This window comes from Panicum virgatum, chromosome 2N (assembly GCF_016808335.1).
Source record: "Panicum virgatum strain AP13 chromosome 2N, P.virgatum_v5, whole genome shotgun sequence".
Lineage (NCBI taxonomy): Eukaryota > Viridiplantae > Streptophyta > Magnoliopsida > Poales > Poaceae > Panicum > Panicum virgatum.
The window spans coordinates 3,495,925-3,512,820 of NC_053146.1; the positions used below are offsets into that span (position 1 = coordinate 3,495,925).

The window sequence follows — 16,896 nt, forward strand, 5'->3', positions numbered from 1 at the left end:
CTGTTGGTGCGGCTGTTACTAGGCCGAACCTTGTGCCCTCGAAGGTTGACGCGAAGGTTGCGGCTGTGCTGGCTGCAACTTCTAGCGCACAGCCTTCGGAGGCGCCGGAAAGTTCTGGCGAGAGGACTGACGCTGCCGCTGATGTTGTTGTTGTTGCTACTGCTCAAACCCACGAGGGTTTTGCGAGGGCGGAGGCGGGGCTGATGGGCGATGACTCGCGTGATGATGGACAATATCGCTTCAATGATCTAGGTGGGATTCTTCTTCCTCGTCCTATTAATTTTCCAGGATTGGATATTGATCCTTATCTCCCTTGGGTTCGTGAAGTAGATGTTGCCACCATGATGGCGATGCTGAGCCACGAGATCGAGTTTGGGTCCGCGGAGGTTCCTCTACCTTCGTAGACTGCCTCGGCCGTGGAGGGTCAACAGCTAGAAAAGGAACTTTTTGATGTTGAAGGTAACTTTGTTTGATTTGGTGGCGTGTGTGCGGTAGATTGTGTAACGGTTATGCTTTTTGCAGGTTTTCAGAGGGAACTCGAGGCTTATGGTACTGGTGACCATGGCCGTGTTGTTGCCGCAATGAACACAAAGGCTTTTATGGACGGGAGGGTTTTGCTCCAGAGGGCGAAGGCCGAGTCTAACAAAATGCTTGAAGGTTCGGCTGAGAGACTCAAGCTGGTGACTGAAAATGAACGTTTGAAGAAAGAGGTTGCCACGCTTCAGACTCTTGACGATCTTCGCAAGAAACAGATTGAGGAGCTGGAGGAGAAGGTTAGAGGCCAGGATATCGCCATTGCCGAAGCGCAAAAAGAATTGGATTTAACGGAGGAGACCATCGAAGGTCTGCGGCAAGAAATCGTTCAGGGGATTGACAGTGTAAAGAAGCCTGAAGGCCTTGCTGTTCAACTTTCGGCTGATTGCTCAAAGAAGGATAAGTTGATTGAGAAGCTACATGAGGAGGCCCAAGAGAATATGCAGTTGCTGATTGATGCGACTGATGAAATTAATGAGAATAGTGATGCCATTTACGAGGCTTACAGGGACGCTCTTGCGACATTCGGATCTGAGCCCGAGCCCTTGGCGAAGTCCGAAGGTTTGGGAGTTTCTGGTTTGCTGGATTGGATACTTCAAGAGTTTGCTGTCCTAGGGAATATCCTGATGAATATTTCTGATAATTCTGTTGTTGTCTTGTGCGGGAGCGCTTTTGCGTTACTCGAGCACGAAGGTTGCCAAGACATGAGCAAGATTGCTGATGCTGGGTATCAGTTCCCTGAATCTTTGGAGTTGCAAGCTTTCTCAAGCCGCATTCAGTCTATGAAAAAGGCTTTTTTGCGAAGGTTCTGGATGTCAGCTGGACGCCAAGTTCTATGAGACACAGCTCGCCAGCGCCTGGAAGATGTTAGGGTGTTATCCTTCGGTTTTGTTGTCTTTGTTTGATGATCGTTTTCTAACTGCTTGTTTTGTAGTCCAAGCGAGCTCGTGAAGCCGTGAAGGGGATTGTGAACGAAGGTGTGGAGCCTGGAGAAATCACCGGGACATCAGGTCAAGCTGGAAATGAAGATGAAGAGGAGGATAACCCGAAGGTCTAGGAATGCAGTTTTTATGAAACGAACTTGTCATTTTGTGATGTGAATTCTGATGTAAATATTCCCACCCTGGCCAGGCGGTTGTGCCGGCAGGTCAAACAATTTCTGTGGCGCCACTTCGAGTCGGACCCGATGGTGTTGCTGCGCTCTGGACGGACTGGGAGCATTTTAGCTTCGCTCACCCGGGCGCAAGTGTTGCCGAGTTTTTGTACGCTAGCGGTGCTAGGAGTATTTGAGCTGTGATGAACGATGTCCTTGTTGGGGAAGGTACTATTGATCTTATGGTTGATGCAAATGGATGTCGTGTTTTTGTTGTTGTCTAACGTTTTTGCGGTTTTCTGTACTCGTTTTACTCATGACGATTGTTTTTGAGCCTCGGTTACCGAGCTTTCGGATTTTGGAAAAACGTCTCCCCCGATGGCTCATGATGGTTGATGATGAGCGAAGGTTGTGTAGGCTTTGTGATCGCATGCTTTAGATAGCGTGGGCAAATTGCTTTTGAGAGAAACGTCTCCCCCCTCCTTGCACATGCTGATTGAAGCTGCGAAGGTTCTTGGGGTTTTGGACTGTATGTGTGACCGCATACTTTAAGTGGCATGGCAAATTTTGTTTTTTGAGAAAAACATCTCCCCCCTCCTTGCACACGCTGATTGAAGCTGCGGAGGTTTTTGGGTTTTGGACTGTATAGGTGACCGCATGCTTTAAGTTGCATGGGCAAATTTTGTTTTTGAGAAAAACGTCTCCCCCCTCCTTGCACATGCTAATTGAAGCTGCGAAGGTTCTTGGGGTTTTTGTTGTACTTGGTTTTAGGGCGAAGGTGTTGTGGCTTTGACGCTAGGTCGACAGCCCCTTGCCTTTCAGTGTTTGTTGCACTTTAGTTTTGGGGCGAAGGTGTTTTGGCTTCGACATTTGGTCGGAAGCCCCTTGCCTTTTAGTGCTTGTTGCACTTTAGTTTTTTAGGGCGAAGGTGTTTCGGCTTCGACATTTGGTCAGAAGCCCCTTGCCTTTGTGCTTGTTGCACTTTAGTTTTGGGACGAAGGTGTTTTGGCTTTGACATTTGGTCGGAAGCCCCTTGCCTTTTAGTGCTTGTTGCACTTTAGTTTTTAGGGCGAAGATGTTTTGGCTTCGACATTTGGTCGGCAGCCCCTTGCCTTTAGAAGCGAAGGTCTGGGTTTCTTTGGATAAGTATGCTGGGCTCGAAAGGGAAGCGAACCTAGCTGACTTAGTTTTTGTGGTTTATATCGAGCGACGGTCGAAGTTTGCAGCTTAATGTTGCTTCGACTGTCGAGAGCTTTGGAGATAGGGGAAAACATTTTCATTCATAGTGATGAAATTTACAAAGGGTCCGCCTCGTTAAAAACCTCACCTCCTGAATGGAGCCCCCTTTGTGAGGAAAAGAGTACGGCCCTAAAGTTCGAAAAAAAAGAAATGAAAAAGGTTCCTAACGAGTCTGGACCTACTTATAGATTCGCAGTCCAACCCTTTTGAAAGGATCACCGGGGTGTCCGACCCTAGAGGGGGAGGGGGTGAATAGGGTCGCTAATCGCTTTTTAACCTAGGGCTCAATCTAATTGCATAAGATAAACCTAATCACGTCCTACACATGCTAGTTATGACTGAGGTTTATCTATGCTACCCTCCACTTACCCCAAAAGACTTGCAACCTATAGCCAATCCTAATCAAACTAACTAGGAAAGAAAAGGTAAGCAAGAAAGAGTAAATGCGGAAACGTAATGCGGTAAGTAAAGTGGTAAGGGAGAGGATATGCAAACTTCCGTGAAGACACCAAGACACACGATTTAACGTGGTTCGGTTAGGACACCAAAGTCCCTCCCTACGTCCACGGCCACTTGTCCAGCACGAACAAGTGTGATGCCGAGTCTCTTCGCTTGATCACCGTCTTGCCACGCCTCCAAGGCTCCCGACAAGCAAAGGCTAAGTGACGCCAAGTCACAAAGACGAGGTCACCGCCACCGTCTATCTCAAAGCGTCACCACGGCACCGTCTTCACTATCTTGGAGCTTTAACACCAAGTAGGGGCCTCCTTCCCCGCACAAAGTGTCGTTGCCACTCCACACCAAGTCGGAGGGTCACACGACGAGTACACAAGGTGCTTGCCGCAGCAAGGCTTTCTCTCAAGCTAGTTCTCTCAAGAACTAAGCCTAAACAAGCACTAAGCACTCTCACAAGTGTGCTTAAGCCTATATGATGTACAATGAAGCTCTATGGTGGTTGGAGATGATCTTTAGCTCTTGTATACTTCCTTGAACTCCAGCAACCTCAAATGACCCGGCCTTGGGGGTATATATAGGCAGCCCAAGCAAATATAGCCGTTGGAGAAAAGCTGCCAGAAAAACACTTAACGCCGGTTAATCCGACGTACCTCCAAAGCCATCGTCGGTTTAACCGGTGATACTAAAACTGCCTGCCTCAAAAACTAGCCGTTACATGTACAGGCAATCAACCGATGCTACGTCGGTTTAACCGGTGAATGTAGTTGCCATTTGAACTCTAAAAACCAACTCTCTGGACAACTGCACCAACGTTCACCAAGACCCAATCGTTGGTTCATCCGGTGGATAGAATTTCCTCTGTCTTCATCTGTGAATGCACCGACGTATACAAATTTCCTAACGTCGGTTCAACCGGTGAAACCAAACTTCCAGACGTGCTCCAAGTCAATGCACCGACGAGTGTAAAATACCCAACACCGGTTAATCCGGTGCCAAACCCTAGCTCGCAGGCCTTCTCTGTGATTGCACCGGTGAGTTCATTTTGCCCTACGTCGGTTTAACCGATGATAGCAAAATGCCTCAATCCTTGTTCCTTGGACCGAAGGGGTAGCCCTTCGGGCCTAGCTACGCCTATCTTCTCTTTGTCATCACTTGAACCTAAAAGCCTGAGAATGGTTTTCTTAACAATCATATTAGTCCAAGTGTTGTGTTGTCTATATCAATCACCAAAACATTATATTGAAATATGGCATGAGAGGCCATTTCCGCTACACCTTTTTACATTTTTCTAGAGGTAGTACTTCTTGAGACTGTCAGCATTCCATGAATGTGATAGCTCGTTGCCTTCGGAGTCGGCCAGGTGATATGATCCGGGCCTTTTGCTGGAGATGACAAGGTATGGACCGTCCCATTTTGGCTCCATTTTTCCTGCGTTTTCTGCGTTTGGCTTGCGCTTGAGGACCCAGTCTCCCACGGAGATGTTCTTCTTGACCACCTTCTTGTCCCTCCATTTTGTGGTTTCTTTCTGGTATTTACTTAGATTAGAGGCTGCTTGTAAAATATCGAGCTCTACCAGGTCTAAGTTGTCCGGAGGTTCATTGCCTTCAGGTGCAGAGGTTGCCCTTAGACTCTTGTTTTTGAGCTCTTCTGGGCTCATAGCTTCGGCGCCGTACAGGAGCCTGAACGGGGTGAATTTGGTGGTTCTTGTTTCAGATGTGTTGTGTGACCACACAACCTTCAGGAGTTCATCCACCCATTTGCCTTTTTTCTGGTCAAAAAGGCATTTTTTGATGCTTGTGAAGATAACACCATTGGCGCGTTGCACAGCCCCGTTAGATTGGGGATGGTAGACTGAAGCGAACATGAGTTTAGTTCCTATGCTTCGGCAGAACTCTTTGAATAGCTGCGAGTCGAATTATTTGCCGTTGTCTACCGTGAGTTCCTTTGGAACTCCGAACCTGCATATAATGTTTTGCCAGAAAAATTTTCGAACTGCTTCGGAGGTAATGCTTATCAGGGGCTTAGGTTCGACCCATTTGGTGAAGTATTCAACGGCCACCACTGCGTATTTGTTATTTCCTTGTGCTGTGGGCAGAGGGCCTACAAGGTCCATTCCCCATCGCTGGAGGGGCCAAGCAGGGGCTATCAGTTGCAAGGGTTCCGAAGGTCTGTTAGATTTTGGGCTCAGCTTTTGGCAAGTTTCACAAGTTTTGACCACTTTCTTTGCGTCTTTCAGCGCAGATGGCCAGAAGAAACCCTGCCTAAATGCCTTGGCTGCGAGAGGTCTGATGCCTATGTGGTATCCACAGATGCCAGCGTGGATCTCTTTCAGAAGTTCGATGCCTTGATTGACTGGGATGCATTTTAGCCAAGGGGTTACTACCCCTGACTTGTATAGTTCGCCATGTGAAATCACGTAGACTCTTGCTCTTTGAGAGAGTCTTTTTTCTTCTGCTTCATCAGTGGCTCGTAGTGTCCCCGAAGGTACGCCATTATTGGCGCCCTCCAATCTTCGCTAAATATTGCGTTGATTCTGCTTTCCTTCTTTGGCCTGGTCGAAGGTGTAGAGATTTCTTCAAAGAAAACATATGGTGGAAGTTGCTGCTTTCTGGCCACTGCCTTTGCGAGCCAGTCGGCTTCGTCATTCTGGGCGCGAGGGATGTGGATGATTGTGAAGCCCCTGAAATGTTTTTCCATTGCCCTGACGGCTTCCAAATACTGGATGAGCTCATGTTTCCTGACTTCAGGTTCTTTTTCTATATGGTCTGCAATGACCTTCGAGTCTGTCTTAACGATACAATTCTAGTGCCCGAGTACCTTCATTTTGCGAAGTCCGAGCAGAAGAGCTTCATACTCGGTTGTATGGTTTGTCAAAGGTGCCGACTGGTCGAAGTTGAGACGGGCCGCATATCTTATTTTTGCTCCCGAAGGTGATTCAAGGATTGCTGCAATGCCAACACCTTCGTTCTGCCAGGCTCCGTCACAGTGAACTGTCCATGTTTCTGTGAGCTCTTCTTCCTGAGCTTCGGGCGATGTCCAGTCTACTATGAAATCAACCAGGACCTGGGATTTGATTGCTGTTCTCTTTTCAAAGTCAACTACCAGTTCTGATAGTTCCGAAGCCCATTTTGCTATTCTTGGCGAAGCTTCTCTATTGTAGAGTAGGTCATGTAGGGGTTGATCGGAGATGGCTATAATTCTGTGAGCTTCGAAATAGTGGCAAAGCTTGCGGGAGGCCATGATAACTGCATAGGCTATTTTTTCAAGTTCTGAGTAGTGTAGTTTGGACCCGGCCAGAGCTTCGGATGCGAAGTACACTGGGTACTGTTTACGAGTGCCATCTGTCTCTCTTTCGACCACTAATGCGGCACTAACAGCTTTCTGAGAGGCCGAAGTGTAAAGCAAGAGTACCTCCTTTGGGTCTGGAGAGATTAGTTTGGTCATGCTCCGCAGGTATTGCTTGAGGGAGTTGAAAGCTTCTATCTGCTGCTTGCCCCATTCAAATTTCTGGGAGCTTCGGAGGACCTTGAAGAACGGCAAGCTTCGGTCTGCCGAGCGTGGGATAAATTTGTTTAGGGCGGCGATTCTGCCCGTGAGTTTTTGCACGTCCCTTATTGACTGTGGCTCTTCCATGTTGCAGAGGGCTGTGATTTTGTCTGGGTTAGCTTCGATGCCTTTGGTTGAGACCAGACATCCTAAGACCTTCCCCTTGTGGACCCCAAACACACATTTTTTGGGGTTAAGACTCAGGTTTGCTTTCTGAAGGTTCGCGAATTTTCTGCAAGATCTGATATGTGATCTTGTCGTACTGCGCTGATGACGACGATGTCATCGACATAGGCTAGGATGTTTCTTTTCAACTGTGATTCCAGAACTTTGGAGGTCATTCGTGAAAATGACTTGCCGGCATTTTTTAGACCTTCGGGCATTCTTACGAAGCAGTAAGTGCCGAAGGGGGTTATAAAACTTGTTTTCTCCTCGTCTTCCGATCTCATCCAAATTTGGTGATACCCAGAGAAACAGTCCAAGAGTGACATCAGCTGGCTGTTTGCGGCATCATCAATGATTTTGTCAATTCGTGGGAGGGGGAAATCGTCTTTCGGGCAGACTTTGTTTAGGTCGGTGAAATCTATGTACATTCTCCATTTGCCATTCTTTTTCTTGACGGGCACTGTATTCGCGAGCCAAGTTGGGTACTTAACTTCGTGGATGACCTTCGCATCCAGCAAGTGTTGTACCTCCGCCTTGACGGCGGCAACCTTTTCATCGGACATCTTTCGTGGTTTTTGCTTTTTTGGCTTTACACCGGATCTGATGTCGAGACGGTGCTCAACTATATCTCTGCTGACTCCACGGAGGTCACTGGCTAACCATGCAAACACGTCCTTGTTTTTGTTCAGGAAGTCGAGTAGTTCTTTTTCTTCTTCTTTGGATAATATTGCACTTATTGTTACAACTTTATCCGGGAGGTGCTTGTCAAGGGGTATTCTTTTGACTTCACAGCCTTCATCGAAGGTTACTTTCTCTTTACTGAGCTTTTGAGGTTCGAGGACATGTACATTTCTTTGCCCCAGAGCTACTCCTCGCTCTACGTCCCTGGCGAGCTGCTGATTGCCGCACACAGTGATAATGCCTCTTGAAGCCGGCATTTTCATGCACAAGTACAGTTGGTGCATGACTGTTTCAAATTTGTTTATGAGCCCCCGTCCGAAGATGGCTAGATAGGGGTAGTTCATCTCGACAACGTCGAAGGTGATGTGTTCTGTTCATGGATTGGTGATGTCACCGAAGGATACAGGGAGTGAAATTTTTCCGAGGGCCTCGACCCTTTTCGCTCCGAATCCAATTAACGGAATTTAGGCTGGCTGGAGGAGGTTTCTATCAATGTTCATTCTGTCGAAGGTGCTTGAGAAGATTATGTCGGCGGAGCTACCAGTGTCGACCAGTATTTTTCTGATGGTACAACCTTGAATGTTGGCTTCAATGACCATTGCATCGGTGTGGGGGTAGCTATTGAGGCTCATATCCTCCTCTGAAAAGGTTATCGGCATGTGAGACCAAGGTGTCTTCTTTGCCGGGCCATCAACCAGGATGTTGTGGACTTGTCTAAAGTAGTCCCTGCACTGCCTTTTGTTTTGGAACTCTAGGTTGGAGCCTCCGGATATGGGCATGATCATGCTGAAGGATGGTAGTGCAGATGTCTGCGAGGCTTGGGAGCCTTGTTGCTCTTGCTTTGGGGGTGGGCCTGGAAGGGGCGGAGGTAGCTCTTCCTGAGCCTGCTGCTGGCTCGGAGGCGGAGGTAGGGATAGCGGCTTGGGGTAAGCTGGTGGCTGAGGGGGCCAGTTGTTTGGGTATGGGTTGTAGGTGAAGCGCGTGTGGGTTGGAAGGTTGGATTGTATAATGTGGGTGTTGATGGGAATGGTGGTGCCGAAGGTCCTAACCACGAAGTGTGGCTAACCAGTTTGGCTTTTTTCTCTTCTTCCATTCGCTCAAGTGTTCTTTTTTTCTCTGGGCAGAAGTTGGTTGTATGGTCAGACTCATTGCCGTGGAAATGGCAGAAAAACTTTTTCGGTCCATTCGAAGGTCCACAACCTTTTTCGTGACCGCGACCACGGCCTCGGCCCTTATGCCCTGAATGATTATGGCCCTCGTTGTTTAGCTGGCCTTCGGGGGATTTGTTTGGGGGGGGGGGGTTATGAATGGGTCCTATTCTTGATCAGGGCTGGTCTCTTGCGAAGGTTCCACAGGGAACATGAATTATTAGTTTTTGTTCTGATAGTTCCAGTTGTTTTTCTCAGCTTGCCTCATTATCCTTCGCTGCTCGACCCTCCGTCTGTGGTCTGCGTCTGACCTAGCATATTTTTCTGCTTCAGCATACAGGTCACTGAGTGTTCTGGGTGGCTCCCTAGACAGAGGTGAGGCTAGCTGTCCGGGTAGTAAGCCAGCGATGCACTTGGCAATTGCGTCCTTTTTTCTGGGAAATTTGGAATCAAAGCTTACTTTTGGATGAACCTCCTGAAGTAATCATAGAGGGGTTCTTTGTCTCCTTGGAGACACTGGAAGTTTTCTATGGTGTTTGGGTCGAGTCATCCGGAGCCTTGGAAGTCTTGTCTGAGCCTCGCCTTTAGCTGAGGCCAGCTTGTAATGGAGCCCGAGGGTTGGTGAGAGTACCAGTTTTCTACTGGACCTTCGCAGGCCATGATGAAGGATTTTGCCATGATAGAGCCATCGCCGCCAGCCGAAGCTATGGTAGCTTCGTAGGCCATGATGAATGGAGTTGGGTCTTCCGAGCCGTTGTATCTGGGAAGCTGCGTTGGCTTGTAGCCCAGTTGTCACACCCTGAAATTTTTGGATTTCAGGATGTGATTAAAATTAAAAACAAAACAACAATTTTCCCATAATTCTAAAAATTTTGCCAACATTTGTTTTCTTCACAGGTAATTTAGTGTAAGAGAAAATAAATATTGGTAAATTTTCAAAAATTAATTGATGTTGTTTGGTTTGTTTTGCATTCATGCAGCAATGCATTATTTTATTACTCGTTGTTCAACTCAAGTTTAAATTCTCTTGAATTTGAATTTGAATTTGAATTGAATTGATTAGGATCATTTTCAAAAAAATGCAAAACTTTTCTATTTCTCTTCCTCTCTCATGGCACAGCCCGTTCCACCTCTCCCTTTTCTTTTTCTTCTCCCGCGACCCAAACTCCCCCTCCCGCCGGCCCATTTCCCTTTCCTCCGGCCCAGCCCGTCATCTCACCTCCCTTCCTCTTTCTCTCTCTGCCACGCGGGGCCAGTCCATCGGGGCTTTCCCCTACCCCGGGTCGGGCACGGACTCTGCAGAGTCCGGCCGCACCCCGCACCGTCGCTCTGCGCCTTGGCGCGCACGCCAAGGCTCGCCCCCGGTCCCCATAAATAGCACCGCGTGGCCGCCCCTTGCCCCATCAACTTGAAGACGCAGCCGCCTCTCGCGCAAACCCTAGCTCAAGCCGCCGCTTTTGAAGCTCTTGCCGAGCTCAGGAGCTTCGCATCGCGCCGCCGTTTGCCGCTTTCCCGACGAGCTTGACCACCGCCGCAGTTTCGCGCCGAAGTAAGGATCGCCGCAGCCCCTTTTTCACTCTCCCCCTCGCTCTCCTTCTCGAAGAATCGCTCGCCGGAGCTCTTGCTCCGCCATGCACTGTCGCGGGCCCTGTCGCGGTCTCCGAGTCGTCGTCCAGAGCTCGCCACCGCGTTCGCCGTCACCCCCGCGTGCTTCTCGTCCCAAAACCCGAGCCAAACCGTGCCGGAATCGCGTTTGCGATTAACGCCGGCAAGTCGCCGCCGCCCTGTCTCGCCGCCGGCGTCTTGCGCTGCCACCATCCGCCCCAAACCACCCTAGCCGCCCGATCTGGATCCAACGATCCAGATCCGATCTAAACCAGGGACGTCAGATCTTAATCCAACAGTCCAGATCGGTTTCAACCTGAGTCAAAGCTTTAGGTACCGGTCAACTTTGGTAGTTTTGTAGAAAGGCCCCTCAGTTTTCTTGAAATAAACTCTCGGTCCAGTACAGTTCAAAAATATTTATAAAATAGTCTTTTTTTCTTCTGTTTTAGCCCCTGGTCTTTTATAAAATCTAACCCGCCGTCCCTAGTCCTTTGTTTTTCAGTCTAGCCTTCAAGGTTAAGGTTTAATTTTGTTTTAGTCCTCAGTTTCTTTACCCAGAGCTCCTGTTATTTCAAAAGTTTTACAAATAAACCCCTGAAATCCTGTTTTAGCCATAACTTCTTCGTTTTAGCTCCGTTTTTATCGATTCTTGCGCTCACGTGATCCTTGTGACGTGTGCAATAGTTTTATCACCTTGTTATCCATTGTGAGCACACTTTACTGTGCCTCGCAAATACTTTTTGCTAGCCCTTTGTGTCCGTAGTTAATCGCGACTAGATCCCTGAAGCACCGTTTAGTCTATAGAATCGCCGTTTTAGTTCCGTTTTCCGCGTTTCTTGCGCTCTCGTAACCGTAGCAGCGAGCCCTATCCGTTAGTACGCTCTCTTAAAGCTTTTCTTTTGTTTGGTGTATTATTTTTAGATGTATCTTCTTGTTTGCTTTGTATGTTTGCCCGAAGATTGTTCCGAGTAGAAGAATCACTGTTCGAAGATTGAAGATCAAGTTTTCCATGCGAGCAAGAGCAAAAGAGCAGTAAGAGTAGCTTTTCATTGGAGAAAGGCAAGTGGCCCTAACCATCTTTCTATCTATGCTTATTTACAAGAGTATTATGATTTAATTGGAACATGGAGAACCACCCAAGAAAACAGTACAACCACAATACTATATGGTTCTGGTCTTGGCTGATTAATTAGAGACTCTAGCTTGTGACAATCTTACCGAAAGGGCAAGAGGGGATGCATCGATGGGGTATAGCTCAGTCCTCTTGGGGCAATTGGTATTGTTTAATGGTCCTTTGGTAAGGTACCACCTCATTAGGATAGTGTTATGACCACTTTGACTTGAAACCTTAGCGGATTGTCATAGGTTAGTGAATCTTTGTAAAGGCCTCGTAGCATCCCTATGCAATCACACCTCGGAAGTGTGGTATTGTGCCTAGCTACCACATTGCGTGGTTGGGTTCAAAGTTCTTCGGAACTTTTATGCGAATTGTGGTGAAAGTGTACAACCTCTACAGAGTGTAAAACTGATATATCAGCCGTGCTCACGGTCAAGAGCGGCTTGGACCCTCACATGATTAATAAACTTAAAGATGGATATAAATCACATTCTGGTTATTTCTTGTGGCCTTGCTGAGTACCAACCATAAGTGTACTCACCCTTGCTTACTACTGCTCAAAAGGAGAAAGTTGTGGTGAAGTCTTTTGAAGATGTTGCTGAGTTCTAGGCGTACGCAACCCCCAGTCGATTGACTGTGAAGTTTGAAGCCTTCATTTCTAGGATAAGCTGTATAACTCTGATAGTCTTTTATTTGTTTTAGTTCTCTTTTTCGTGATACTCTTACTGATTAATCACTTATAATGTCTCTATATGTATGAAACTTGATCCTGGCATACATATAGTTATGCATTCAGTTTTGTTCTTAAAATTGGGTGTGACACCAGTGGCCATGGAGTATGCTACAAGGCTGCAGAGAGTGGCGAGTTGGGGTCATATGTGCCAGCCGAAGGTGGGACGTAATGGTCTTGGAGGGTATAGTTGGTTCGGATGTTGTGGATCTCGTTCTGATGGGGGGCCCCAACGGAGGTTGTTGTTCATGATTGGTATGAGTACTCGCGCATTCTTGCTGCATTCTGTCAATTTCTGCTTGCATGGCTGCTACTTTGCTCTTGGCTTCGGCCAATTGGTTTGCTCGGTTCAGAGCGTTTTGTTGGACAGCCAGCTATTTGGCGAGGATATCTTTCTGCTTTTCCAAGGCCTGGAGCTGGAGGCTCGGGGCGGTGAGCTCATCTTGGTTGGACCCCGAGGGATCTATACCTTCGGGAATTCCGTTGGGTGGGTGGTTGTCATTTGCTGGGGATTGTGTGGGAAGGTCTTCCAGAGAGGTTCGGGAATCATATTGGGCGTCACCACGGGTGGGTCTGTGGCTTTCCTCTTTGTTTGTGCCATCGAGGGTTGATTTACGAGCTCGGAACACGGTGGGCGCCACTGTGGGGTTCTTTGCTTCTTTACAACCCAAGCAAAATGCATACACGAAGGTAGAATTAAGCGGGGTGGCAGAGTTTCGCCCTCATATATGCACGTGTCGAGTACAGGTTGGTTAGGGGGGTATTTATACCCCCAACCTTTATTACACAATGGCCTCAATACCCTTACCTGCCCAGAATATTCTGTGAATATTCCGGGCCGTAGGTCATTTTACAGGTTGGAATGTACAAATTGTCTACTCTATCCGATTCGTACTCGGGACGCTATTCCGAAGGTCCTCTGCAACCTTCGGATTAGTTCCGGATCTTCGGGAGCCCTCTTGATTCTTTGAAGAGTCTCTGAGGCTTCGGGTCTTCGGAGTGACCTTCGGGCTTCGAGAACCTTCGATTTCATCCGAAGACCTTCAGCCGCATCACTTGACCTTCGGCTGGAATGGTGACCTCCGGGCTCTGGCGACCTTCGGTACTTTTGGCTTCCATGCTGCAGTCTAGGGCAACCTCCGGTACGCACGGTGGTGATCCCCAACATTCCTAAATGGAGATTCTGAAGAAGGAAGAATATTTGCCAGCAATCACATATATGCATCATATGCAAGATAGGGAGCAGGCGGCAAAGCTACAAAAGCAAGCACATTCAGAAAAAAAAAAAGAAACATGTGAAAGGAAGCCATCGCAGTGGAGCAAAGAACAAAGCAAAAACTGCAGCATTGAGCAGGGCATCATAATCATTCACAAGGAAACACATCATTCTGAGCGGCCGGGCAGCCGGCAGCCGGATCCAACTTGCATGCGCCAGCCAGCGAGACCTCCACCTTACACGGTAAACTACTTGTGGGCATTTCTGTTGTTGATCTGGTTAGAATTAAGAAGAAACTGCATGATGAACACTGACTGGTTTATGTATGCTTGCTTGTTTGTGCCAACAGCTTGTTCGTTCGTTCGTTCTAACCTTGGCATTTGGAAATAAAATCAGCTGGCCCATGGCTGGAGGGAATACCACCATAAGTTGCTCTAAGATTACATGCGACCCCCATTTGGTGTCCTCATTCCACAAGAGCATGGAAGGGAAGATATGGCTTGTGAACGCACTGCAGCTCGCCGGTGCCATTCTGGCTGGACTCATAGTTGGGATAGGCATCTATGGCCAGCGTTACCGCCACCACCGCTTCACCAGGTTTATCTTCCTCGGAGCCACCACCCTGTTCTTAGCTATCATCTCCACTGTTGTCTCCATGGGATCGAATGCCTACGCACAGACAAGAGTGATATCGACAACAAGGACCTCAATCAATTGGCTGCACAGTGCGGATCAGTACCTGCACACTCGATCCTGGTTGTAGTATGGGCATCCCTTATTCAGATTATCATGATCAATACCAGTGCAGTAGTTGCTGTCGATGATAGAGAAGGTGGGAGCATGGGTCCTCCATTTGAGCTGCTTGTTAAGGGAGTCTGGACCTTTTACCTTGGTATCAGCTATATCATTCCCTGGATTAACACCGACCGCGGCGGCTTTGACCCCTGGAACATATTTAATATTGCCCTTGAAGTGGTGCCTTTTGCTCTCATATGTACTAAAATGGTATTCAAATATTATTCATTTCAAAAGGCACTGCAATCCTTTGCTCTCGGACGCAATCCCCATCTTATTTTTGGGTACATGAAGCAACAAACAAGTCACCATGGTGAACTAGTGGTATCTGAGGATGCACCTCCTCCGCTACTTGTTATGGGAGAAGAGAAAAGACACGTGGAGAAGCAGCCCCTTGGTTTTCAAGGATGACTCATGGACAAGTTCGCATAACAATGGGCTGGTGACTATTGATAGAGTTTGGAGGTTGGATGACATGCTCCCAACATCATCACTAAGGCCGCAAAAAGACTTATGTTTCTCATTTGCATTGTTCAAGTTGTTGCGGTGCCGATTTGCAAGGTACAAGGTCAGAAACAATGCTGGCTCCAAGGACGCCTTGAGTTTTTTCTGGAGCTTATTGCTGAAGGATGGCGAACATGATAGGGTCTTTTTGGTTATTTCGGATGAGCTTTCGTTCCTTCATGATTATTATTATTCATCCCTCCCGATCTACTATTCAAAGTATTGGTTGCCCATTTTCGGTATCTTTATCTCATTATTGTGCATAGCTTGCTGTTGTGGATTGTTGATCACACTGCTTGTGCTTGTACGGATTCTGGTGAATGCGGGATATACCCATTATCAGTTTGGTTGCTCTGTTTTTTGCATTCGAGAACAACTGCTCAGCGACACCCGGGAACAACTGCTCAGCGACACCTTGTACAAAGATTATGGAAACTTGTACCTCGATCTAGTGCCTGGATTTTTGCTTTTGGTGTCAGTTATAATGGCTGAGGTGAGGGACATAGCTTCCTACATCTGCTCCAACTGGACTAAAGTTAGCCTCATCTGCCACCTTGTAAATCGTGCCTCTTCACAGCATTCTTCACTTAAGAAGAAATGGATTGGCCTTCTGTTGCATTGCAGATGCAGGCTGATGAAGCATTGGGATGAGAAAATAGGTCAGTGCTCTATCCTGGAGATTGGCCCGAGCACAACAACCCTGCTTGTACCTCTTAGGCGTCTCCTCCATTTGCTGGATCAAAAGAGGAAGGTCAAGGTGTCAGCAGCGGTGAAGGTTTGCGTCATGGAAGTGCTAACAAGCAGTAGAAATGGGCACCTTAGCAACGGCACAACATGTCTTCGCCGCTGGGGCCAAGTTGGTGAAAGGTTTCTCTGGGCTTGCAACAACAAGAGTACATCTCGTACCATACTTACATGGCACATCGCTACAAGCATCCTCGAGGTCAGGTACACACACATGGATGACGAAGAACAAGGTTCGAGCACTAGCAACTATAAGATCGTTGCCACTCGCCTGTCACGGTATTGCGCCTACCTTGTGACATGGTGTCCTGAGTTGCTTCCTGATGATAATGAATGGAGCAAGAGCCTGTACGAAGATGTCAAGAAGGACGTTGAGTGTGTCCTTGTCGGCTGCACAGCAGGAGACTCATTGACGCCAGAATCCAGATGCCAACAGTTGATCGAATTGCTGGCTGCAAATGCAAAGCATGAGGTGCTCAAGGAAGGCGTACGGCTGGGAGAGCAATTGGTGGAGCTGACGGTCGTCGAAGGTGATGAGACGACTGTGTGGAAGGTAATGGCTGAATTCTGGTCGGAGATGATCCTGTATGTCGCGCCATCCGACAACCTGAAAGGCCACAAGGAGGCCATTGCCAGGGGCGGGGAGCTGATAACGCTGCTCTGGGTGCTGCTCTTCCATGCCGGGATCGTCAGCAGGTCGGGTGAAGAGGACGGCGATGCTTCTGCTTCTGCTGGTGTTGTTTAGTTTAATTGGAGTCCTCGTTCTACCGTTGGACTTGCTCTGTTGTGCCATCTTAATTTGTTTTCTGGACCAACCGTATTCTCTTTGTTTGGGGTTATATTTGATGATAGAGGGTTGATGTGTGCTGTTGTTTGTTTACATATGGTGTGAATTTGAGTGAGTTGTCACTCACCTTCAATTTCTCAAATGTTGTTGTTGCGGCCGTGTGCCTTGCTAATCATAGTCCTGAATTGTTCCAAGTCAGTTTGATGATGTTCTCCGAGTCTGTAATATTGTCAAGGCTCGAGACTATTGAAGAACTTTTTTTTTCAAAAACGATTACTGAAGAACGGTGGTGCAGCTTGTTACACTTAACGTACTCCCTCCGTTCCAAATTATAAATCATCACAAGAATCTTGGAGAGTCAACATTTTTCAAGTTTGATCAAATTTATATAACAAGATAATAACATTTACAATACCAATTAAGTATCATTAGATTTTTTGTTAGTTATATTTTCATAATATACCTATTTGATGTCATAAATTTTTGTATTCCTCTCTATAATTTTAGTCAAACTTTGAGATGTTTTGACTTTCCAA

General features: G+C 47.5%; 1 protein-coding gene across 1 annotated transcript; it reads left to right on the forward strand.

The window, feature by feature from the left end:
• Positions 1 to 12,632: 12,632 nt before the first annotated feature.
• LOC120658677 lies at positions 12,633 to 14,717 on the forward strand. The gene is made up of 2 exons (XM_039936923.1): positions 12,633 to 13,773; positions 13,880 to 14,717. Exons 1-2 carry the CDS (start codon positions 13,489 to 13,491, stop codon positions 14,291 to 14,293), a joined length of 699 nt encoding a protein of 232 aa, XP_039792857.1. The 5' UTR covers positions 12,633 to 13,488; the 3' UTR covers positions 14,294 to 14,717.
• Positions 14,718 to 16,896: the final 2,179 nt, after the last annotated feature.